The 25,426-nt window shown below is 33.0% G+C and overlaps 1 protein-coding gene across 2 annotated transcripts; it reads left to right on the plus strand.

The window, feature by feature from the left end:
* Nucleotides 1-5,449: 5,449 nt before the first annotated feature.
* On the plus strand, nt 5,450-24,442 carry LOC139496273 (uncharacterized). Of its 2 annotated transcripts, none has more exons than XM_071284772.1 (4): nt 5,450-5,467; nt 17,996-18,140; nt 22,755-22,812; nt 24,219-24,442. In XM_071284772.1, exons 1-4 carry the CDS (start codon nt 5,457-5,459, stop codon nt 24,317-24,319), a joined length of 315 nt encoding a protein of 104 aa, XP_071140873.1. In that variant the 5' UTR covers nt 5,450-5,456; the 3' UTR covers nt 24,320-24,442. The 2 variants fall into 2 exon arrangements, with proteins under 2 accessions (XP_071140873.1, XP_071140872.1); XM_071284771.1 differs by lacking the exon at nt 5,450-5,467 and adding an exon at nt 5,745-5,857.
* The last annotated feature ends 984 nt before the right edge of the window (nt 24,443-25,426 follow it).

Below are 25,426 nucleotides of genomic sequence, written 5' to 3' on the forward strand. Positions count from 1 at the left end.
GCCCTTTTTATGTTTTTTCTGCGTTAATGTGGCAGAATTCGCTGCATAAAATCTTCATGTTAGCTATGAAATTTTAGGTTTTTGGATAATACAGACTATAATTGTGTATCCCACGGTGTTTTATAAATTTAAAGCACAAGTGTATCCCACGGTGTTTTTATAAATTTAACCCGGTGCATCTTTATATTTTCATATAAATCTATCTTTCTATCTATAAAAAAGCAAAATCACAAAAATACTGAACGTAGAGGAAAATCAATTCGGAAAGTCCACAATCACATAGCAAAATCAAATAACAAAAACACATCAAAAACGAATTGACAAGCACTGTCATATTCCTGACTTGATACAGGCATTTTTCAAATGTAGAAAATGGTGGATTGAACCTGGTTTTATAACCCTAACCCTCTCACGTTGATGATAGTCTCATCAAATTCCGCTATATTTACAATGATGCGTTAACTAAACAGACACAATACATAAAATTAGTCAAAATATGGGTACAACAGTCATCATCGTGTAACAATTTTAATAGGAACAATTTAACAGAACACAAAAAACATCTATCTACAAACACATTCATTGATTCGCGTGGCTGACGTCAGAACATTTTATACGTCATATATATTTGTCGTTCAATGTACATACAAACAGTTTTAAAATTTCACATAGGCAATGTTAGCATACAGGGTTAAAAAATCAAAAGTATGTAAGAATAAATTTCAGAAATAGACCGAGATTTAAAATAGTCCAAAGTTATATAGAATTTATAAGAAACAACAAATAGTTAATTCCACTACGCGATTGAATGATTTTGACGTTTGCGGTTCAACGTTTTTAGTAATTCATAATAGAAATATATCATAATGACATAAAATAGAACAATATCATACTGACGGTATCTTTTAAAGTACATAGTCACGTTTATAAGAACCAAAGAAATACAAAAAGTCGCATATACAAAACACATCAGCAAAAAAGAAAGACAATACAAACATATTGACGGGATGTATAAGTACCGAGCCACGTTAAATGAATATCACATAAAACAATCCAACAATAAAAGTAATATTAATAATAGAACAAAGACAAATGAAAGAACAATAAAACACGTAATTTCACGCACATTTCTTTTTCAAATGTGGTGACGAGTTTTGCATAGACTAAATGGGCTGTACTTGGTCATGTTGGTACACATTTTTAAAACTGCTGTGAAAATATGTTGTTGTTTAGATGCTAAAGAAGATGAGGAAGACACCATGAGCAACATGAACCCTCTCATAAAACAGGGGATGATATCAGCTGTTCAATGGAGGGTCAGCAGGTGTTATTGGTTAAATAGCTTGATGAGTCATATCCAGTATAATCAAATTAAAAAGAAGTTAGTATATGTTAAGTATACCAACATCTTTTTATTTTTGTTATCTTATATAATTTTGACCAAATTTGAAAGTTTGACATGGAATCAAGTTTCCCATTTCTGTATGATGGATAACACTGCTTTAAAAACTCATTTGTTGACAACAAAGATGTGATAAAATTAGGAACAAATCATACAGCATTGACAAATTTTCATAGAAAAAGATACTATGACTCGGACAAGGCCGTCTGGTGACTTATAGCTGTTGATTGTTGTGACATTTGATCTTTTGTTGAGATTTATCATAGTTAGTTATCATACCACATCGTCTTATTTAAATCATCATTTGTGACTTAGATGGTACGCAGTCAAACAAATCATAAAGGCGTCATGAAAATGTTCGAATGTTACCATTTATGGGATATTTGATTAAAATATCTAGCAAGCAAAGAACTATGAAAACAGAATCCTTAGAACGTAGTATCAACTGTAAAAATCCATTCGAAGAATGAAAAAAAATATCAACAGAGCCATGTTTTAGTTTAGATAAATTAATTTTTCAAATTTGTGGCGGCCATTTTGAAATGTCCGCGATTAAAACTTTGTTTAAAGTTTAAAATACCGCCATGTTTTACTATAAACGTTGAATCACATTTTTTATCCTTTAAAAATATTAGATTTGAATATTATTTGCTGTAATTTAAAAATGGTAATTGAGATTTTGACTGATTGGCAGCCATCTTGAAAATGGCCGCAACATTAGATTTTTCAGGTTGGGTCCATAGCTTAAATTGACCACCATATATATATCTACCATTGTGCAAAGGTTCATGCTTTTATCATCAAACCCACAATTCTTTTGAAAATATGCACGAATCAGCCGGAGTATTAAAAGGTTTTATGAAATGGGCATGAAAAATGAAAAATAAATCATTAACGATAGCTTTTTCTGAAATATCTACACCCGTTTTGTTAAAATATACCCTTTCACTGTTTTGAAAATGTTGTTTGTGCTGTATTTAGACCCCTTTATCCCAAAAAAATCGTTTTGCATGCACACGTATAAAATAAAAAATGCGGTTCTTATCCAACGCAATCATAGGTTTGAACGTTGTTTACAACTTAGAAGATGTAAAAAGATGCGATATGAGTATCAATGAGACAACTCTCCATCCAAGTCACAATTTATAAAAGTAAACCATTAAAGGTATAAGTACGGTCTTCAACTGAGAGCCTTGACTCACACCGAACAGCAAGCTACAAAGGGCTAAAAAAAATTACTAGTGTAAAACCATTCACACTAGAAAACCAACGGTATAATCTATATAAAAGACGAGAATCACTTATGAACCACATCAACAAACGACAACTACTGAACCTCAGATTCAGGAGGTTAGGACAGGTGCAAACAATTGCAGCGGGTTTACACGTTTTAATGCTGCCAAACATTCAACCTTATCATCTGAAACAATAGTGTAACATTGCATTTATACATGCAATACTCCGTTCTAAATCTTACCATTTCTAATGCAAGGCGAAAAAAACATAACCCATTTCAAACAATTAAGGGGCTCATGGGTATAAATCAATTTTTTTTTCTAATATGATTTCGCTATATTTTTTTATAAATGAACTTTATCATATACTTAAAAGAAAAATGAAATAAAAAAATTGGGTCACCGTTCAGTTAAGCTCACAATTTGCCTACGGAAAATGCATACATTTTTGTTAATGTCCTTTTTTTCTGTTGAACTAATAGGAGAAATTGAGGTAATATCGAAATAAAAAAATAACCTAATTACAGAAATCGCTTAAATTTTACAATTATTTAGTTTATGTACAGCTTATATGAAAACAATAATAAAAAATATAGGTCACCGCCGAGTTAAAAAGATATTTCAAATTTAATGCCAAAAAATGTCATTTTTTTTACCAAAGGGAGATAATTTTGAGCTTTTTCAATGATATAAACATTTTAAAAGTCATCTGGGGACAAACCGAATTGATTTTTTGGGGTTGATTTTTTAACCATATCATAAAGTAATAACTAATAGTGTAATAAATAAAATTTGTAATTAAAAAATAATAGTTCAATTTTTTGCTGAAATTTGTATACCCACGAGCCACCTTAAGCTGAAAATGAAACCTGGTATCATATATACATTTTGTATATTATATAGTGAGTATCCTCCAGGTAGATGTAGAATGGCTATTGGGGAAGTCACAGTGTCACACAAAACAACCATTTCATGTATAGATTTACTTACCGTTTTGGTTGTTTAAAAAGTTGCCCAAGTCACATTTAGTCCAGATACAACTATATTCAAATAGAAAATCTTAGCAAAGATATATGCTATAGACTGTATACACATAGAATACTGTTACAAAAGAAGATAAAGACTTTATAAAGTGATCCTCACCCAATGGATACAAGCTCTAATGATATTTTAAATTTTATTTTCAACCTTATTGAATTTAATTATTAAAATTATATCTGCCTGATAATATTACGCTTGATAAGGACCACAGATTAAGGACACTATTACATATATCATGTACAAACCTGTGGAAGCTTTTTTTTTACATCCATTCGTAACAATTTTTAAGGATTTAGTAGTCACTTAAAATTTTTATGAGTTACCATATACACCGTGTACATGTAATTAATGCATGCAGAGACATACTGATGCAATGATTAAACTGATTTAAATATTACCACTGTAAATTCTTGAGCACCAATTACTTATTTTAATCTTTTTATCAACACCCTTTTCAAACATCTTTAATAACATACATTTGTAGCTAATGTTTTTATTAGCGTTTTTACAGTAGGTCTAAAAAGATAAATAATGACCTGTTAATATACCCTTTTACCTGACCTTCTCTTTTATAATAATATTCAATGTAAATATAAGCCATAACAAGGTCTATATTTTACTACCGGGGGACACGGGTGCTCCGTTGAGGAGGAATTCTTCTTCTTCTTCTTCTTCTTCTTCCATATAAGAGTTGGGTTCCTTTAATGAAACGTTTAAACTCTGCGGGACTACGCATGGTGACATCACATATCTAGTCCCCTAAGGCTATATACAGTATTTACAATAAAATCAGGTTGTTACGGTTAAAATTATGTACAATCGTCCAGTCTGGTATTAATGTGTTGTCTGTAGCCCTGAGCGAAAATCTTCAACTGATCCCGCTTCAGCAACCCTGGCAGGTAATGTATTCCATTCCATGATTGTTCTTGGAAAGAAGGAGTTCCTGTAGACATCACTGGTGACCCTCTGTTGGTAAAACTTGTGTCCTCCACGAGTTCTACTGTCGCCACCTTTGAGGTAAGTACTCTTGTTGATGTCTATCAGCTCATTCTGGATACGATAGAGCATGCATAGCCTGTTGTCACGGCGTCTTGTCTGTAATGTGTCCCATTTAAGATCTTCTAACATTGTAGTGACGCACCCTGGTGTGCGTGATGTGTAGTCATTATAGACAAATCTAGCAGCTCTCCTCTGTATAAGTTCTAGTGTGTTGATGCTTGCTTGGTTGGTTGGGTCCCATATAGTAGAAGCATACTCTATGACAGGTCGCACGAGTGTTGTATAGCCAGCAGCCTTTACTTTCCTGGTACATTCTTTAAGGTTTCGTTTGACAAACCCAAGTGTTCGGTTACCCTTTGCTGTAACACTCTGGATATGTTTGTTCCATGAGAGGTTGTTTGATATTGAAACTCCCAAGTACTTGGCACTATCTACTGGTTCGAGTATGTGTCCATGTAGAGTGTATGGGTATTGTATAGGTTCTTTGTTCTTTGGTGGTATGCGGATAATATTGCATTTTGTTGGATTGAATCTCATCATCCATGTTTTTTCCCAATTTTCTAATGCTTCAAGGTCTTTCTGAAGTTGTTCTGTATCTTTGGTGTTACTAATTTCCCTGTATAGTAGACTGTCATCAGCAAAGAGGCGGACATCTGATTGAGTATATCCGGGCATGTCATTGATGTATGTTAGGAACAATAAAGGACCTCACAAAGAAAAGAAAGTCAACCATCGGATGGGGGGATATCAGAGTAATGCTATGTGTTTAATTAAGGAATATGATATTCAATACAATATTAGCAGATTACGATAGTTTGTTTTTTGTTTTTTGTTTTTTTTTAAAGGGGAGTACTCCCATCATCCCTTACCTGCCCGCCCCTGTCACCCAATTGTCTCATTAAAAGGAATCAAAACGGTTTTTAGACTGATAAAAAAAACACTTAACCTAGGTAGAATTATAAATGATATAAATAGCAATTAATTTTAAACACTTGCTTTTGAAATTCAAAGTCGTATTATAAATATTTTATATCCGAAGTGGGAGTACTCCGCCGAAACCTGTACATAACATTCTTTTTTAGTACATGGCAGTCCTTACTATTATAAAGTTAGGAAAAAGTAGTGAGACAGACCTTAAAATCAAGGGAAGTTACTCAAAGATGGCATTGACAATTTTCAAGTACGTTTTGTGTTATTTTAGAAAATTTCAGTGCTGTAAACAATCGTAAAAAAATTCACAGTGAATGTAACTACATTGATTATAAATTGTAACAATATTTGTGTGTTGACCAACAATTCTAACGAAACAATTATGATATCAAATGAAATCTTATGTAATACTAATAGTGATACGCCATCATACGGGTCTGTTCGCCAAAAGTCACGTTCGCTGCCATTCTCGTTAGCCCACTTTTACGTTCGCATCCCACAAGTTAGTATCCCTTGGTTACGTAAACGGGTTTTGTTTGAGTAAACATGGTAAACGGTTGTTCCCTTCATATTATGGGGTATATAGCCCCGATATTTCTACACCCAATTAGTCCAACGGTTACCACAGTAGTCTGAGATCACTCTGACGTCCAAACGGCTGTTTTGCCGACATCCTGGGGTCGTCGGACGTCCTTCGAATTATATAAATCGGGTATCAATTTGTTCACTATTCATTTAGCTCTTCATTTATGTAAGTTTCACCTACCTGCCACCCTTTATTTTCTCATATTCAAACAGTTTTCACAGTGACCCATTAATTCAGACTAGACCACAGGCACTTGTTTCTATCCTTAGGAAGGTCGACTATCCATAAAGAAACAAGTGGCTGTGCCTTTGAGTCCGACACCCCATTAGTTCGACACCCCAATAAGCCGACAAAGGTAAAAAACCATGATAACTGCCGTAATATAAAGCATATAAGGCACAAAATGTGCACCATAATTCAGTTACCTTGTTTTGTAACCCCCATTGACATAATGGTTACATTGGTTACATTGGTTACACTCATACAAACTATCATAAATCATCATATTCAGAAATTCTCAAATCCTGGTACATTTGTAACCTCCATTGGCCTAATGGTTACATTGGTTACACTGGTTACACACATGCAAGAATCCCTTTTAGCCATCTTGTTACCATGGCAACCCCATTATTCATGGCTGTGAGGTTACATAAGTTATTTAGGTTACAATGATTTAGGGTTACAATGGTTACATGCATGGAGAATCAGGTTACAATGGTTACATGTATAGGGAATCAGGTTACAATGGTTACATACATGGAGAATTTTGTTACAATGGTTACATGCATGGAGAAATAGGTTACAATGGTTACATATATGGGAAAATCAGGTTACAATGGTTACATGCATGGAGAATCAGGTTACAATGGTTACATACATGGGGAATCGGGTTACAATGGTTACATACATGGAGAATTTGGTTACAATGGTTACATGCATGGAGAAATAGGTTACAATGGTTACATGCATGGAGATATAGGTTACAATGGTTACATGTATGGGAAAATCAGGTTACAATGGTTACATACATGGGGAATCGGGTTACAATGGTTACATACATGGAGAATTTGGTTACAATGGTTACATGCATGGAGAAATAGGTTACAATGGTTACATGTATGGGAAAATCAGGTTGCAATGGTTACATGCATGGAGAATCAGGTTACAATGGTTACATACATGGGAAAGTCGGGTTACAATGGTTACATCCATGGAGAATCAGGTTACAATGGTTACATACATGCCTGGGTTCGGGTTACAATTGTTACATTCATTGGGAAGTCCAGACACTCCTTCGTAGAATCATTGTTGACTTGGTATTTGAGCTACTCTTTCTTATGAGTATATATATATCACAGAAACACATAATAATTATATCATGCCACCTGTCTGGTATTTATACATGTATTACTATTAAAGAAGTACAACGACTATGTGCATATGTGTGTATAAAGAAATCGTGGTCCTTGGCAAACTAATAAAAGATGTGTTCTATATACATCGTAGCAATGATATACATGTAGGAACACATTCTACTAAAAAAAATGTTATCAGCAGTGTCTCATTATAATGAATAATGATCACGTGATAAGGTCTTGGATACAGTAAAACTGTAAAAAGTGTCATTTTATCATAACGATTGACTAAATTGTTTTCAACACTTATTTAATCGATTCATCAATACAGTACACAAACTTAACATGCTTAAGGTATCGAAAACTGAGAGCTATCGAATTGATAATACACTCAAACATTGACGATTTAAGTTTATAACAACGAAAGTGAAATTGTCCAATCGGAAATTATTTTTCTATAAAAAAAAGACTTAATGTTGAAATTTCAATATAAATGGATAAAATGTGCTGTCAGAATGAACATGACCTGAATAGTCATGAAACATTTGCCACTGGACATCAGACAAAAAAATAACTACCCATCATGTATGCAAGCCCAATGTGCATGAATGTTTACATAAGCGATAATATTTGTAATTGCATATAGTCATAAAACAAAAAACTTTTTTTCTGTAATTATATTTTAGTTATTTTCATTTGTGTTCTTTTATCATGTTTATCATGTTTATGCATTTTTCAATTTTTAAAAAACACAACTTTAATATCGGTTGTCTTTTAAACAATACAGGCATACATGCGACATGAAAGTAAATGTAGCAACAAACACCACTTCTCTTGACATTTGACATGGTGTCATGAGTGTAATTGCTTTCATTATTTCATTTTACCAGCAGATATTTTGCTAATTCCTTATGGAGAACGTACCAAACTTTACAAATTTCTATTTGGTTCACCACTGTCTTAAAAGAGTTCAATGTGAAAACTTTAAATAATCTACTCTTCAATAACTACAAACATTGTTGCATAAAGACAAACTTAACTTAAATGTTCTTCTCAAAATAATTCTGTACACCTAACCAAGCATCTCGCACACAATCATTTTTTAAAGAAAAGCCTAATTAGAGCCTTAACTTGCATTTCCCTCCTTTGGCAGAATTACAACGTTGCGTATCGGTAATTTGTATATTTTTCCTTTGATGTGTACTCGCTGATAACATGGATAATGTCAGTATCAGTGGACTGGCGGTGATATAAAAATTATTGGGTTAGTACGCAATTGACATGCGCGAATACAACGCGTAAGGATCTACTTTCCCCTTTCATTCAGAAAATTGCGCGTGATTTTTTTCGCAGAAACGCACGAGATTTTTAGCGAATAAAACACATTACATTGTTTGAAACTTTCACGAAGTTAGTTTAGCCTTTTTGAACGATTGATGTCAAAATGTAAACAAAAAATGCATGAAAAAGCCGATAAACTTAAAAAAAAAAATGCGTTATCTATAATTGATATATTAAGTACATGTACATGACTAACATTATTATATTGTCCATGGTGTTCCAATCCGAGTTTTTATGCATACCAATACTGTAATATGCTGTTCCAAGTAGATTTCTTTTTCTGTTTCTTGAGAAGTATTTGTTTTACCTGTTGAGTCACTATAAAGTGTTACAATTCATATTTAAACGCAACACATAAATAGTGACCAAAAAGGTACCACTATCGCATGAGAGAAGCTAGAAAATAATGGTCAATTTAAAGACAGATATTCATAGAACAAAGAACAAAAAAGTGAACTTATTCATTTGCGGATCTACATGTAGGATAAATTTTAAAAAGGGGGGTAACCGGGGTCACCAAACTATACATGTATAAAGGTCTGCTTTGACCTGAATTGTACCATGTGTACTGAGCCTTTATAAGCTAAGAGCTGACTGACACGGGTCGCCTTCCCCAATTCACATAAGAAATTAAAGGTAACCACAGGGACTGTAAACTCCAATTTTCATATTTTTGGTCCGTGTTGAAAATAGATGAACAAGACTTTGACAAAAGCAAGAATTATATTAAGCTAAAAGTTTAGTGACGTCTATTAAAAGTGTTTGAAAAAATTATGAAGTAGACAAGAAATGAGCTTGTTCAGATAATTTACAAATAACTTTAACAGTCACTCAGCTCCTAAAATGTCTCCTCACATAGTCCAAATAATCATGACGAAAAAAATATAATAGACTTTCAAGACGTCATAATTATTTGGACTACTCCTCAGTGCTTTCTTAAAATTATTTGAAATCGATGTGATCGTTTTCATGAACACTGAGCGAATAATGACAAGATAAATGTAATTTTATCCACTAAACTAAATATAATAACTTGTCGTTGAACTTAAAAATGATGATCGATGAACAATCTGCTGATTCATATCGTATCATTCTAATGTTCTGACTTACTATGCTCGAGGGGGGTCATGGATGCATGGATAGGACCTTTATCGGGACTCCGGGATCAGGTGTTTTTAAGCTCGTGATTTCGTGATGTCAGGATTTACTTTATTTAAATTCGGGAACTCGTGATTTCGTGTTTTTAAACGGGCCGGGATTTCGGGATCAGGAACCCTCCTATCCCCCTCTATGTTGATGCTTTGTGAAAAATACAGAAATTTGACTTACCGGTATGCTACATGTACCATTATATTTGCCATCGTTAGAGTCATGTCCAAAGCAGAATATTAATGAAACACATGCAATAATTCCTTCAAATCTTTATACTTTGTGCAAGAGAACGCCATTTTTACTGCACTGTGACAAAATTTCAAATGAAGTAATGCAGCCTGTGACGTCAAGTGTGTTTCGCCGTGATCCGACGCGAAAAAGAAGTTTGTTTGTTATTTTCTCTATTATTGTAGTGATTTTTAATTTTTTTTAAATTACCGATAAACACCTGATATTTTACTGTGATAAAGTCAGTATCAAAAACAAAAAGTCCTTTATTCTATATTTATTCGACAAAACTTCAAAAAGTATTATTACAAATGTATTAGTTTAACAAAATATTCGCTTCTACATGTATGCATCTCAATCAGATTTTCTACATTTTGTTTGGGTAAATTATATCCAATTATTTTCACCAATACATATCTACCAACCAACCTTGATATTCATGATATATTAGAATTTAGTAAGTTGCATTACCTGTTCTTCATGTTCTTAGTAATTCGATGGACAAGGTCAAATGAGTTTTTATATAAATTTAAAATGCAAGTGGGAATAGAATTGTTGTAAACTTATCATAATACATTATCTGACATAAAAACAACAACAACAACAACAACAACAACAGCATATATATAGTATCAAACAATAGACTGAACAAGGTTTAAAGGAAAGCCAGCTTTTTTTTTAAATAGACAATTAGCAAAATTTGTAAATATGTAAGAAGTAAATAATTTTTTTTAACCTGTTCTTAATTTGTACTAAAATAATATGTGAAATATAAAGACTCTACATGATTTCAGGTCAGTTTCAGGTTAAAATATGGTAGCAATAAATTATGGTCAGGAGTGTAACATTTGTTGTAACATTTGTTACACTCCTGACAAGTTTCTGATGTAGCTTAATTATCTATAACAAAATTCAACATGATTCTTAATTAAAATAATTGTAACATCTTTACAATGTAATAAGAAAGCCGATCTGTCTTGTAAAAGTGGTTTTTCTGCACACTATTCACCAAAGATTCTTAAAAATTAAAGTGTAATTCTCATTAAACATGTTAAAAGTTTGCTCTTTGCTCAGAAATCAAAAAAATATGTAATCAAATATCTAATAAATTTATTTATTTGTGAGATTGTAAATTTAAAATAGATATCATTACTGATTTTCATTCCATTAAAAAACAGTCTTACAGTTACTGAAAAAATATGTCAGGAGTGTAACAAAAGGATAAAAAACACATGTTTGTATTTTTTAAATGAAGAAAACTTAGAATTGACTGAAGCAATTGTTGTGAAATTTTCAGAGGATGTTATTAGATCATATATGTTTGCTTCCTTATACTTTTTATATAAAATTAAAGCTTTTGCAAAGAGATATAAAAACTTTTGAAATAAGATATTAAAGAATACACTAAAAATTAGTAAAATTTACATATTTAAAAAAAAAAACTGTTTATAAGTAAAAAAAAATTGCAGGAAAATCATTTAGTACCTTTGTTGCAACAAACAAAAAAATTACATTGATATTTATATTCTTATTTATGTTTGTCAGTTGATACTATTATTTTGTTGTTTCCTTTGAAAAGTGGATGAATTCTTATGAGTAAAATGTTGTTAAAATTTTTGTTTTTATTATTTTGCATTAACCCTTGGTAGTTTTGTAAACTTGAATGTCTCTGGATTAAAGAAAAATGATAGAAAAAAGATTAGCAATGACTTAATTTTTTACCATGTTTGTCACACTTTGGCATCATTTTTTTTTTAAATAGCCAATATATATATATTGTTTTCGTCCTGAACATCATGAACATACTTGTAATACTAATTGAGCAAAATAATAATATTGTAAGTACTTCATAAACTATATTATTATTATTATGCATGTAACGATGACTCTCAGGAGGACAAGTTTAAACTAATACATGTAATATTGGGATTATTCTTTTGAATTAAAGATCATTTATCATGTTTATTTCTTCGTTCATTTTTCTAATGTGCTTTGTTTATGTGTCTTTTTAACTCACCTGGCCCAATTAGCCAAGCGAGCTTTTCTTAGTAGTCCTTAAACTTTGCAAAAATCTTCTCCTCTGAAACTACTGAGACAAATTTAACCAAACTTGGCGACAATCATCATAAGGGTAATATCTAGTTTCAAAAATGTGTTCGCTGACTCTGCTTGCCAACCAACATGTCAGACTTGGCTTAAAATATAACATGGGGAAAATGCAGTTTTGGTGGAAGAAGACTTCAAGTCTGAGCTAACCTGGGAAAAATCCTTAGATGCATGATTTAACATCTGAAAATTGGTGGCATTGTAAAAAAAAATTACTTAAACAAGTGAATTTTCGAGAAAATTAAGGGGAGATTATTCAAACATTATGATTTACTTATATAATTTTTTTTTAGCTCACCTGGCCCGAAGGGCCAAGTGAGCTATTCCCATCACTTTGCGTCCGGCGTCCGTCGTCGTCGTCCGTCGTCGTCCGTCGTCCGTCGTCCGTCGTCGTTAACTTTTACAAAAATCTTCTCCTCTGAAACTACTGGGCCAAATCAAACCAAACTTGGCCACAATCATCATTGGGGTATCTAGTTTAAAAAATGTGTGGCGTGACCCGGTCAACCAACCAAGATGGCCGCCACGGCTAAAAATAGAACATAGGGGTAAAATGCAGTTTTTGGCTTATAACTCAAAAACCAAAGCATTTAGAGCAAATCTGACATGGGGTAAAAATGTTTATCAGGTCAAGATCTATCTGCCCTGAAATTTTCAGATGAATCGGTCAATCGGTTGTTGGGTTACTGCCCCTGAATTGGTAATTTTGAGGAAATTTTGCTGTTTTTGGTTATTATCTTGAATATTATTATAGATAGAGATAAACTGTAAACAACAATAATGTTCAGCAAAGTAAGATCTACAAATAAGTCAACATGACCAAAATGGTCAGTTGACCTGTTTAGGAGTTATTGCCCTTTATAGTCAATTTTTAACCATTTTTCGTAAATTAAAGTAATCTTTTACAAAAATCTTCTCCTCTGAAACTACTGGGCCAAATTAATCCAAACTTGCCCACAATCATCTTTGGGGTATCTAGTTTAAAAAATGTGTGGCGTGACCTGGTCAACCAACCAAGATGGCCGCCACGGCTAAAAATAGAACATAGGGGTAAAATGCAGTTTTTGGCTTATAACTCAAAAACCAAAGCATTTTGAGGAAATCTGACATGGGATAAAAATCTTTATTAGGTCAAGATCTATCTGCCCTGAAATTTTCAGATGAATCGGTCAATCGGTTGTTGGGTTACTGCCCCTGAATTGGTAATTTTGAGGAAATTTTGCTGTTTTTGGTTATTATCTTGAATATTGTTATAGATAGAGATAAACTGTAAACAACAATAATGTTCAGCAAAGTAAGATCTACAAATAAGTCAACATGACCAAAATGGTCAGTTGACCTGTTTAGGAGTTATTGCCCTTTATAGTCAATTTTTAACCATTTTTCGTAAATTAAAGTAATCTTTTACAAAAATCTTCTCCTCTGAAACTACTGGGCCAAATTAATCCAAACTTGCCCACAATCATCTTTGGGGTATCTAGTTTAAAAAATGTGTGGCGTGACCTGGTCAACCAACCAAGATGGCCGCCACGGCTAAAAATAGAACATAGGGGTAAAATGCAGTTTTTGGCTTACAACTCAAAAACCAAAGCATTTTGAGGAAATCTGACATGGGATAAAAATCTTTATTAGGTCATGATCTATCTGCCCTGAAATTTTCAGATGAATCGGTCAATCGGTTGTTGGGTTGCTGCCCCTGAATTGGTAATTTTGAGGAAATTTTGCTGTTTTTGGTTATTATCTTGAATATTATTATAGATAGAGATAAACTGTAAAAAGCAATAATGTTCAGCACAGTAAGATCTACAAATAAGTCAACATGACCAAAATGGTCAGTTGACCCGTGTAGGAGTTATTGCCCTTTATAGTCAATTTTTAACCATTTTTTGTAAATTAAAGTAATCTTTTACAAAAATCTTCTCCTCTGAAACTACTGGGCCAAATTAATCCACACTTGGCCACAATCATCTTTGGGGTATCTAGTTTAAAAAATGTGTGGCGTGACCTGGTCAACCAACTAAGATGGCCGCCACAGCTAAAAATAGAACATAGGGGTAAAATGCAGTTTTTGGCTTATAACTATGAAACCAAAGCATTTAGAGCAAATCTGACAAGAAGTTAAATTGTTAATCAAGTCAATATCTATCTGCCCTGAAATTTTCAGTTGAATCAGTCAACCCGTTGTTGGGTTGCTGCCCCTGAATTGGTAATTTTGAGGAAATTTTGCTGTTTTTGGTTATTATCTTGAATATTATTATAGATAGAGATAAACTGTAAACAGCAATAATGTTCATCAAAGTAAGATCTACAAAAAGGTCAACATGACGAAAATGGTCAGTTGACCCGTTTAGGAGTTATTGCCCTTTATAGTAAATTTTTAACCATTTTTCGTAAATTAAAGTAATCTTTTACAAAAATCTTCTCTTCTGAAACTACTGGGCCAAACTAATCCAAACTTGGCCACAATCATCTTTGGGGTATCTAGTTTAAAAAATGTGTGGCATGACTTGGTCAACCAACTAAGATGGCCGCCACAGCTAAAAATAAAACATAGGGGTAAAATGCAGTTTTTGGCTTATAACTATGAAACCAAAGCATTTAGAGCAAATCTGACAAGAAGTTAATTTGTTAATCAAGTCAATATCTATCTGCCCTGAATTTTTCAGATGAATTGGACAACTGGTTGTTGGGTTGCTGCCCTCCAAATGGTAATTTTTAAAGAAATTTTGCCGTTTTTGGTTATCTTGAATACTATTATAGATAGCGATAAACTGTAAACAGCAATAATGTTCAGCAAAGTAAGATCTACAAATAAGTCAACATGACCTTAATGGTCAATTGACCCCTTAAGGAGTTATTGCCCTTTATAGTCAATTTTTAACAATTTTCATTAATTTGGTAAATTTATGTAAATTTTTACCAAATATAGTTCTCTGTTACTAATGGGCAAAGTTCATTATAGATAATATTGTAAGAAGCAAAATCGTTCAGAAAGTAAGAACTTCAAACACATCACCATCACCAAAATACAATTTTGTCATGAATCCATTTGTGTCCTTTGTTTAATATGCACATAGACCAAGGTGAGCGACACAGGCTCTTTAGAGCCTCTAGTTTTTAATTCTAGAAGTAAATTTAAATACTTGTACAAGTAGTACCCCTGACTGAATGTACTCCCCAAGCCCTTAAATCATGGCAGACACAGTGACACAGTCCTACAAAAAAAAATGTATAATTTCAGAGGGTGATCCTATCTGACAGCATGATTAGTCTTGCACTATACTTACACCATTTATATATTAACAGAAAAAGATATACTCCGAGTAATTAAATGATTTATCCAATTATTACAGTCACCGGCATGGCTACATGTTGTATCTAATTATTAAGATATAAATTATAATTGTTATTTTTTTTACAACACTTGTATTTTTAGCTCACCTGGCCCGAAGGGCCAAGTGAGCTTTTCTCATCACTTGGCGTCCGTCGTCGTCCGTCGTCGTCGTCCGTCGTCATTAACTTTTACAAAAATCTTCTCCTCTGAAACTACTGGGCCAAATCAAACCAAACTTGGCCACAATCATCATTGGGGTATCTAGTTTAAAAAATGTGTGGCGTGACCCGGTCAACCAACCAAGATGGCCGCCACGGCTAAAAATAGAACATAGGGGTAAAATGCAGTTTTTGGCTTATAACTCAAAAACCAAAGCATTTAGAGCAAATCTGACATGGGGTAAAAATGTTTATCAGGTCAAGATCTATCTGCCCTGAAATTTTCAGATGAATCGGTCAATCGGTTGTTGGGTTGCTGCCCCTGAATTGGTAATTTTGAGGAAATTTTGCTGTTTTTGGTTATTATCTTGAATATTATTATAGATAGAGATAAACTGTAAACAGCAATAATGTTCAGCAAAGTGAGATCTACAAATAAGTCAACATGACCAAAATGGTCAGTTGACCCGTTTAGGAGTTATTGCCCTTTATAGTCAATTTTTAACCATTTTTCGTAAATTAAAGTAATCTTTTAGAAAAATCTTCTTCTCTGAAACTACGGGGCCAAATTAATCCAAACTTGGCCACAATCATCTTTGGGGTATCTAGTTTAAAAAATGTGTGGCGTGACCTGGTCAACCAACCAAGATGGCCACCACGGCTAAAAATAGAACAAAGGGGTAAAATGCAGTTTTTGGCTTATAACTCAAAAACCAAAGCATTTTGAGGAAATCTGACGGGATAAAAATGTTTATCAGGTCAAGATCTATCTGCCCTGAAATTTTCAGATGAATCAGTCAATCGGTTGTTGGGTTGCTGCCCCTGAATTGGTAATTTTGAGGAAATTTTGCTGTTTTTGGTTATTATCTTGAATATTATTATAGATAGAGATAAACTGTAAACAGCAATAATGTTCAGCAAAGTAAGATCTACAAATAAGTCAACATGACCAAAATGGTCATTTGACCCGTTTAGGAGTTATTGCCCTTTATAGTCAATTTTAACCATTTTTCATAAATTAAATTAATCTTTTACAAAAATCTTCTCCTCTGAAACTACTGGGCCAAATTAATCCAAACTTGGCCACAATCATCTTTGGGGTATCTAGTTTAAAAAATGTGTGGCGTGACCTGGTCAACCAACCAAGATGGCCGCCACGGCTAAAAATAGAACAAAGGGGTAAAATGCAGTTGACCCCTTTAGGAGTTATTGCCCTTTATAGTCAATTTTTAACCATTTTTCATAAATCTAAGTAATCTTTTACAAAATCTCCACTGAAACTACTAGGCCACAATCATCTTTGGGGTATCTAGTTTGAAAAATGTGTCCGGTGACCTGGCCATTCAACCAAGATGGCCGCCACGGCTAAAAATAGAACATAGGGGTAAAATGCAGTTTTTGGCTTATAACTATGAATTCAAAGCATCTAGAGCAAATCTGACAAGAAGTTAAATTGTTAATCAAGTCAATATCTATCTGCCCTGAATTTTTCAGATGAATTGGACAACTGGTTGTTGGGTTGCTGCCCTCCAATTGGTAATTTTTAAAGAAATTTTGCCGTTTTTGGTTATCTTGAATACTATTATAGATAGCGATAAACTGTAAACAGCAATAATGTTCAGCAAAGTAAGATCTACAAATAAGTCAACATGACCTAAATGGTCAATTGACCCCTTAAGGAGTTATTGCCCTTTATAGTCAATTTTTAACAATTTTCATTAATTTGGTAAATATATGTAAATTTTTACCAAATATAGTTCTCTGTTACTAATGGGCAAAGTTCATTATAGATATAATTGTAAGAAGCAAAATCGTTCAGTAAAGTAAGAACTTCAAACACATCACCATCACCAAAATACAATTTTGTCATGAATCCATTTGTGTCCTTTGTTTAATATGCACATAGACCAAGGTGAGCGACACAGGCTCTTTAGAGCCTCTAGTTGTAATTATTTTTTATCCTATCAGCAGATTGGCAGCATGATCAGTCCTCACACTGTATACCATTTATATTTTTTTTTGGCCAGAGCACCATTGCATTGATTTGTGTTGATGTGAAGATCGAATATAAAAACATGTTAATATATACATGTAATTTATATAAAATAATTTGCTTTTTTTTTTACAGAGGAGTGACAAAGCTTGCCATTGGTGGGGCTGCTGTCTATGTAACCGTGGACCAAGGAGTATGGAAAAACTCTCAACAGGCCAGCAAGGCTGCAGAAAAAGTCAGAAATAATGTGTTATCTGCAACAAATGAATACAGCAAACAGGTAAATGGATTAATTTGTCAAAGACCTTGAAACATATTGGCGTCACTTGCTGTTAATTATCCATCTTTTTCACTTTTAGATGCATGATATCTATGCATCATAATACAAAAGGACACAACTCTCATGACTTTACTATAAAACACATACATTGTATGAACATTTAACAGAATTATGTTTCATAATTTGATTATTGTATTGGTTTTAAAGAAAAATAGTATCCTGATTTCCATTGAATTTTTTATTGAACATACTTGATTTGCATAGGATTTTTTCAATAAAAAATAATTCATCGGGTTTAAAGTATTTAGTGCATTTCAAAAAGGAATGTTTCATCAATGAAATTCCACTCAGATATTCTTATGAATATCCTTTTGTATATCGTGGTATATTAGATACAAATTTTATTAAGTCTGATACAGATTTTTTTTTATAGACAAGACTTTTCAACTGAGGCACTATACAAGCGTCTAAAGGCGTCATTATGGAGTTACATTAGTTAAGAGGGTTTCAAAAAGCGTCATTATGAAGGAAAGGGTTAAATACAATAGTAACTCGATTAATTCAGTTGTTTTTTTCCGCTGATCTACGATTACTGCATTAACGCCTGAATGCATAGACAATAAAAAATCTTCAATCAACCATTCAGAATTATCTTCGGATTTACCCATCTCGATAAATTAAGCTGATTGCTGATTGGTTACCTCTTCTACAAAGCACCAATCAAAATCCAGGATTCGTGAAGAGTTTTATCCTGTTAGGAATTCAGGCCTTCACAAATAGGAGAGATCGATTATGGGGAGGGACTGAATTATTCGGGTTAATAAAATAAAAGAACATGAACATGATGAAGAATACCTTCACAAATTTGAAATAAAATTGATAAATCAACATTTTTACATCTACAAACACATGAAACACAACAATTGGTGTTGTCTTGACATATTGTTAATGATGTATTGAAATGAATTGGGAATGAGTAGTCATGGTAGTTATAGATATAATCCTTGTATTTACTACTTTTTTGCCATTAAAAGTCTGTTGTCAATATAAAAAGAAGAATAACTAGTACAAGCATGACAAGAATGCTAATATTATGTTAATTTCTTGTCTGTGCACATTATAGGTATGTCAGTCCTCAATTTATTTTCGTCTCCGAAATTAACGAAGTTCACATGTAGTGTTGCAGGGGCGGATCCAGGATTTCCATTTAGGGGGGGCGCAAAGATTTATTTTCGCGGAGCGGAGCGAGGCGAAAAATTTTTAGAGGTTTTTTTTTAGGTGAAACTATCATGACTATTGAAATATTCTTCTAAAGGGGCGAAATGTAGATATCTCGAACTATTGTGTGGTAAAGTTAGCGAGAAATTAAAGTTTCAAGCTGAAACCGCCTTAATCCACACCTGACAACAATCTACAGATAGACGGGCGGAAAGACGGACGCAAAGTGAGACGAGACAGATCACATTTGCTCACCTGACCAATATAATTTTCAAACGAAAATTTCTACTTTTACCAGCGATTTTTAATTGTCCTTTCATACTATCTGTTTTTTACTTTTATGATTTTCGGAGGTCGTGCCAGACTTCACTGTGTTCGCCATAAACAACTAAAACCAGAATGAGATGCATTTTGTTCGCCACAAACAACTAAAACCAGAATGAGATGCATTTACGCAGTTATATTTATTTTCTTGGGATCCCAAGCATACAGTAATACGGTACAGAATTCGGCTAAATATTTAGTTTGCAAGTGAGAAATAAATATAGACACAGAGAAACAAATTAATAAACTAACCTTTCGCTTGAAACAGTATTTCTATCTTTCATTACGCCGGAATATTATAAAAGAATCTCACTTTTTCTTGACCGTGTCACACAGGCACTAGTTTCTATCCATACGAAGGTCGACTATCCATTATTTATATGGATAGTCGACCTTCGTATGGATAGAAACAAGTGCCTGTGCCGTGTCATGATGAAATTGTGAAAGTGAGTAAGGGATGTTTTGGAACTTCGATTATCAAACAAATTGATTATAAAAACCGCAAATACAATGTAACATTTGTTTTTACTTTAACTGCTAAAAACCTATTATATTTTGTCATCAAACGCAGCTCCGCGTTTGACACCTTCCTTTGAAGTTATTTATAGAACTTTAATAAAGCGTAGGTCAGTTGATTAGTAATAACGTTGATTCTGTTAAACTGACTGTTTTATATACTTTGAATGTTAAAAAAGATTGAATGGTCTCTTCTGATACTTAAATATGTTGAAGTCAACCCATGCTTTGCAAATTTTAGGGGGGGCGCACGCCCGCCACGCCCCCACCTAAATCCGCCCCTGTGTTGTACTATGAAGTTGTAGTCTGACACTTTATCAGTTGACCTTTTTAAAAATGTATGCCAATTTTACCATTTGCACCCTATTTATACCATGCATGTTCAATAAGCATCCAAAGAAAATGGGATGTTTGGAAATTACTGTAAATTCAGAAATTATTGTGATAGATATCGGAAGATGTGGTGTGAGTGCCAATTAGACAACTCTCCATCCAAATAACAATTTAAAAAAGTAAACCATTATAGGTCAATGTATGACCTTCAACACGAAGCCTTGTGATTTTTTTATTATTACGAAAAATGCAACATGGCTCTCAGTTATAATCGCAATAATTAAATGATTAAACTCGCATTTTATTTTTCATGCCCCACCTACGATAGTAGAGGGGCATTATGTTTTCTGGTCTGTGCCTCCATTCGTCCGTCCGTCCGTCTATCTGTGCCTCCGTTCGTCCGTCCAGTTAAAGATTTTGGTCGAGGTAGTTTTTGATGAAGCTGAAGTCCAATCAACTTGAAACTTAATACACATGTTCCCCATGATATGATCATTCTAATTTTAATGCCAAATTATAGTTTTGACCCCAATTTCATGGTCCACTGAACATAGAAAATGATAGTGCAAAGTTCAGCTTAAAGTTTTTAGTCAAGGTAGTTTTTGATGAAGTTAAAGTTACATCAACTTGAAACTTAGTACACATGTTCCCTATGATATGATCTTTCTAATTTTAATTCCAAAGTAAAGTTTTAACCCCAATTTCACGGTCCACTGAACATAGAAAATGATAGTGGGAGTGGGGCATCAGTGTACTATGGACACATTCTTGTTTTGATATAAGTTAAACAGGATTTTTCTCAATATTGCAAAAAATTAAAATTGTATTTTAAGTCTAAAATTACAAAACCGCAATAATATATGCATGTTTTATTTTCTGAAATTCTCAGGTTAAAGTTTTAGTAGGTATTTTAGGATGTAGCTTAGGTGATATCATTTTGAATGTAATTACACATGTTTATTATTCAGTCAGGGGACTTACTGTTATAAGTGATTTTGAAATCATTTATTTGAGTAGCAAATTCGAGGTTTTGTCACAAATTGGGATTTTGTAGTTTTTTCAAAATTTTAAACACATAGGTTTAAATAACATCTTTTAATTAGTAAAATTAAAAAATATGAACTTTTTGCTTCTTTTAAGTAGCAAGTTTTATGCCTTTGATGCTATCATTTACCTGAAAATTCTATTTTAGTTGAAAAAATGCTATAATAATGGCTATACATAATGAACTGATACTTTCTTAACAGATTTTTCACAGCAGTGGGAGTATTTTTCCTGTGAAGTTCAAGGTTTCATCTTTCAGATTATGTAATAAAATTCTACTGTTCGCGATAAAAATTTCACTGTTTGGGGGTGTTGAAATTAGTGGGGGTTATTAAAAGAATGATACTTAAAGAAGTGATTTTTGGGAAGGAAATTGAGGTATGATACTTACAAATGACTTAAACAAGTGATTTTTATGTCATTATCCTAGATTCAGTACAAGGTCATCACCTGAAATGACCTGGTCATCCTAGACAACACAGATGTTGGTTCTGATAAGTTTAGAAACATAATTAGTCCCTGGATCATTAGCATTCTATATTTAAAGCTACACTAATATTAAATCACTTCTTCTAGTGATTAATTTGTACTACTTAAATAGGTGATTATTAAAGAAAGACAACTCTAACTTCCAACCTTTATGGAAATAATGTTACTTGAATCAGTGATTTAGAAAATCACTTGTTTAAGTAAGTCCCCTGACTGTTATTAGGTTAACCTTTGTATATTACCCAAATTAAAATTTTATTATGATTTGATGGTTCAATAAACATGGAAACGAAACATTTGAAAAAAGTGGATCATTATTATACAAACTGTTATATTCTACAAAACATATTCTTTTTTCAGCAAGTCAACATGGTCACAGTCTGCACCAAAAACTTTTTCAACTACTAGTCCGAAGACCAATATTATGACATTTTTCTTATTAGGTCAAACAAAATTTTGCAAAAACTTACAAGTCCGAATGAAATTTTACTAGTCTGGGGCATCGGACTAGTGGCTAACCGTGCAGACTGTGGTCAGAGTTAGATTTAGTGTATTGATTCTTCAGAATTTTGTTTTTTCAGTATCACTGCCGGTACCACATGTGAAGCAGAATCTAAGACGCTGATTTCCTCTTAATGAGAATTTGATGCGTAATTAATATTTTTAATCATGGTTTCATTTTTTTTACAGATTGTGACAACTGTCAAGAAAGGTATAAACGAAGATATACCAAAGTCATGGAATTCAGGTATATTGTCAACATGATCAATTATTGCTATTTTCGAAATTTTCCTTTGAACTTACTGAATGATAATTTTCTTTCTCAGCAATTTTTAGCACAGTCGAGTGATATGAAAAATTTTCTTTAGAAACTAAGGAAGAAAGTGCATTGTCAATGAAATTAACAAAGCTTTATAGGTAAAATAGCGTTCAACAGATTATCATTGTTCATCCCAACTTGATTGCTTTTCTCACTTTCGCTGTCATGGCTGTACCGGTTCAAGCAAGAAAATTAATCTCGTCGAGATGACTTATGATAATCTATAAAAAGCAAGTTGTAACTTTTAAGTACTGTAAATTCAGAAAATATTGCGTTCATTTTTTATTGTGATTTTGTCATTTTAGACTTAATTGCAATTTTTAATTTTTACGATTTTGAGAAAAATCTTGTTTAATTCATATATAAAATATTTCATAAAGCGAGTCTGGAAAATAGAGTCTCTAAAATATATCAAGGCCACGCCATGTAGTTGATTGATTTATTATTGGTGTTTTAATTTTATGCTATTTTCAGCACTCTTAGATATTTCATGACAGCCAGTAAGGCAGTTATATTTGGTTAAGAAAAAACAAAGCCAGGGTCCCAAGAAAGAACCAATGATCTATCTCAGTCAATTAAGAGTATAAATTAACCTGGCCACAAGCAATATTAAAACTCACAGCCTCAGTGCTGGGTGGCCATCTAGAGATCAGAGCAGATCAAATCTAACAAACATACACCAATGTTTATACACAAATTTCATCTCTGAAACTTCTGTGTTTAACATTATCAAACTTCCTTGAATTTTCCATGGGACATCTAGTTTAAACATTTTGTCAAGGGATTTGATCCATTAACAAATGTGAACACTACTGCTAAAAATAGAACAGAGAACAGGCATAAAATTAAAGGTTATTAAAGTGTGAGGTTATGGTTGTTTTCCTTGTAGTAGGATTCATGTTAACTTGAAACTTAGTACACATGTATGCTCTTTATGGTGTGAATGTTTACAAATATTTCTCAATTCACAGTTTTAAAGTTCGATGATTCATAGAACATGGCGATGTGATTATGCAAGAGGAAAGTTAAAATACCATATAAACTCATAAATTGAAAATAAACAGATAACATCATGACTAATACACAAAACACATCATAGAAAAACTAAAGACTAAGCAAAACAAACCCCACCTAAAACTGGGGGTAATCCCAGGTGCTCCAGAAGGAAAGGCAGATCCTGCTCCATATGTGGCACCTATCATGTTGCTCATGTTAGAGCAACCTATAGATATTAATAATATAATTTTATGAACAGCACAAAGATTAAAAAATCTTATTCAGTTGTTCATCATGTTCATGATACATACATATTTATTTTATTCCATTTTTTTCAGGTGTACAGCTTACATTCAGCACTCTTGCAGAAACTCCAGAATATAGCAAAAAAGCTTTGGTATCAACAAAAGATTTAGTGAAAAAACAGTTGGGACCATAACAGAATTTCAGTGTATGAAGATGATTAATGTTGACTATTTAGCTACACTGTGAAAGTCTTATTTGATAGATAACATTTTTAGCAAGATATGCTGTCAGTGTTTCAATAAATCTATTTTGTTTGTCCTAGTTTTGTACTGCATGCATGATATCAGGGTCTATCAGATGTTTTACCAATAACAGTAATATCTTTAATAGGTCAAATCGTACAGTGCTATGATCCCTGCCTCTCAAGAAGTTTAAGAGCTCTGATTAAAAAATAAAATAGCAAAAAAATTCAAAGGAAAACTCAAAATGGTAAACCCATCAAAATGGCTTAAAATCCATAGCTCAATTAGAGATCAACTTTGTTTTGGAATATTAAGTTGCAGTTTTAAAACTAATACATGTACTTTACTACAGACATGTGCAATTTAATTCAACTCATTATTAGAGTACAAAAGACAGTGAAATTGAAACCTACCCTTTCTGGTGGTACAGTCTGGTTTAGTATAAATCATGATTGATACAGAAGTATGCTGCAGTTGGCTTATAAAAAGATGTGGTATGACTGCCAATCAGACAACTCTCCACAATAGATTAAAATGACACAGAAATTAACAACTATAAGGCACTGTACGGCCTTCAACAATGAGTAAAGTCCATACCACACAGTCAGCTATAAAAGGAAAAATAACAAAGTAAAACAATTCAAACGAGAAAAACTAACGGCCTTATTTATGTACAAAAAATGAACGGAAAAACAAATATAATCAACAACAACTGAATTACAGTCTCCTGACTTGGGACAGGCACATTCATACAGAATGTGGCAGGGTTACACATGTAAGCGAGATCCCAACCCTCCCTCTAACCCAGGACAGTGGTATAACAGTACAACATAAGCATGATAAGGTCAAACTATTAAAATCAGTTGAAAAGGTGCAACTCATTATTATTTATCTATATTTATTAAACAATCAAAACCTATCATGTGTCAAAAATTTAATTACATCTTACAACATCTGCAAATGCGATTGCCTCTAGAAATGTTGTTATAGTGACCGGTGTCTAAATATAATTTCTTCAAGCTTCCACTACGTTGTTTTGAAGTTATGCTTTAAAATAG

This window comes from Mytilus edulis, chromosome 11 (genome assembly GCF_963676685.1).
Source record: "Mytilus edulis chromosome 11, xbMytEdul2.2, whole genome shotgun sequence".
NCBI lineage: Eukaryota > Metazoa > Mollusca > Bivalvia > Mytilida > Mytilidae > Mytilus > Mytilus edulis.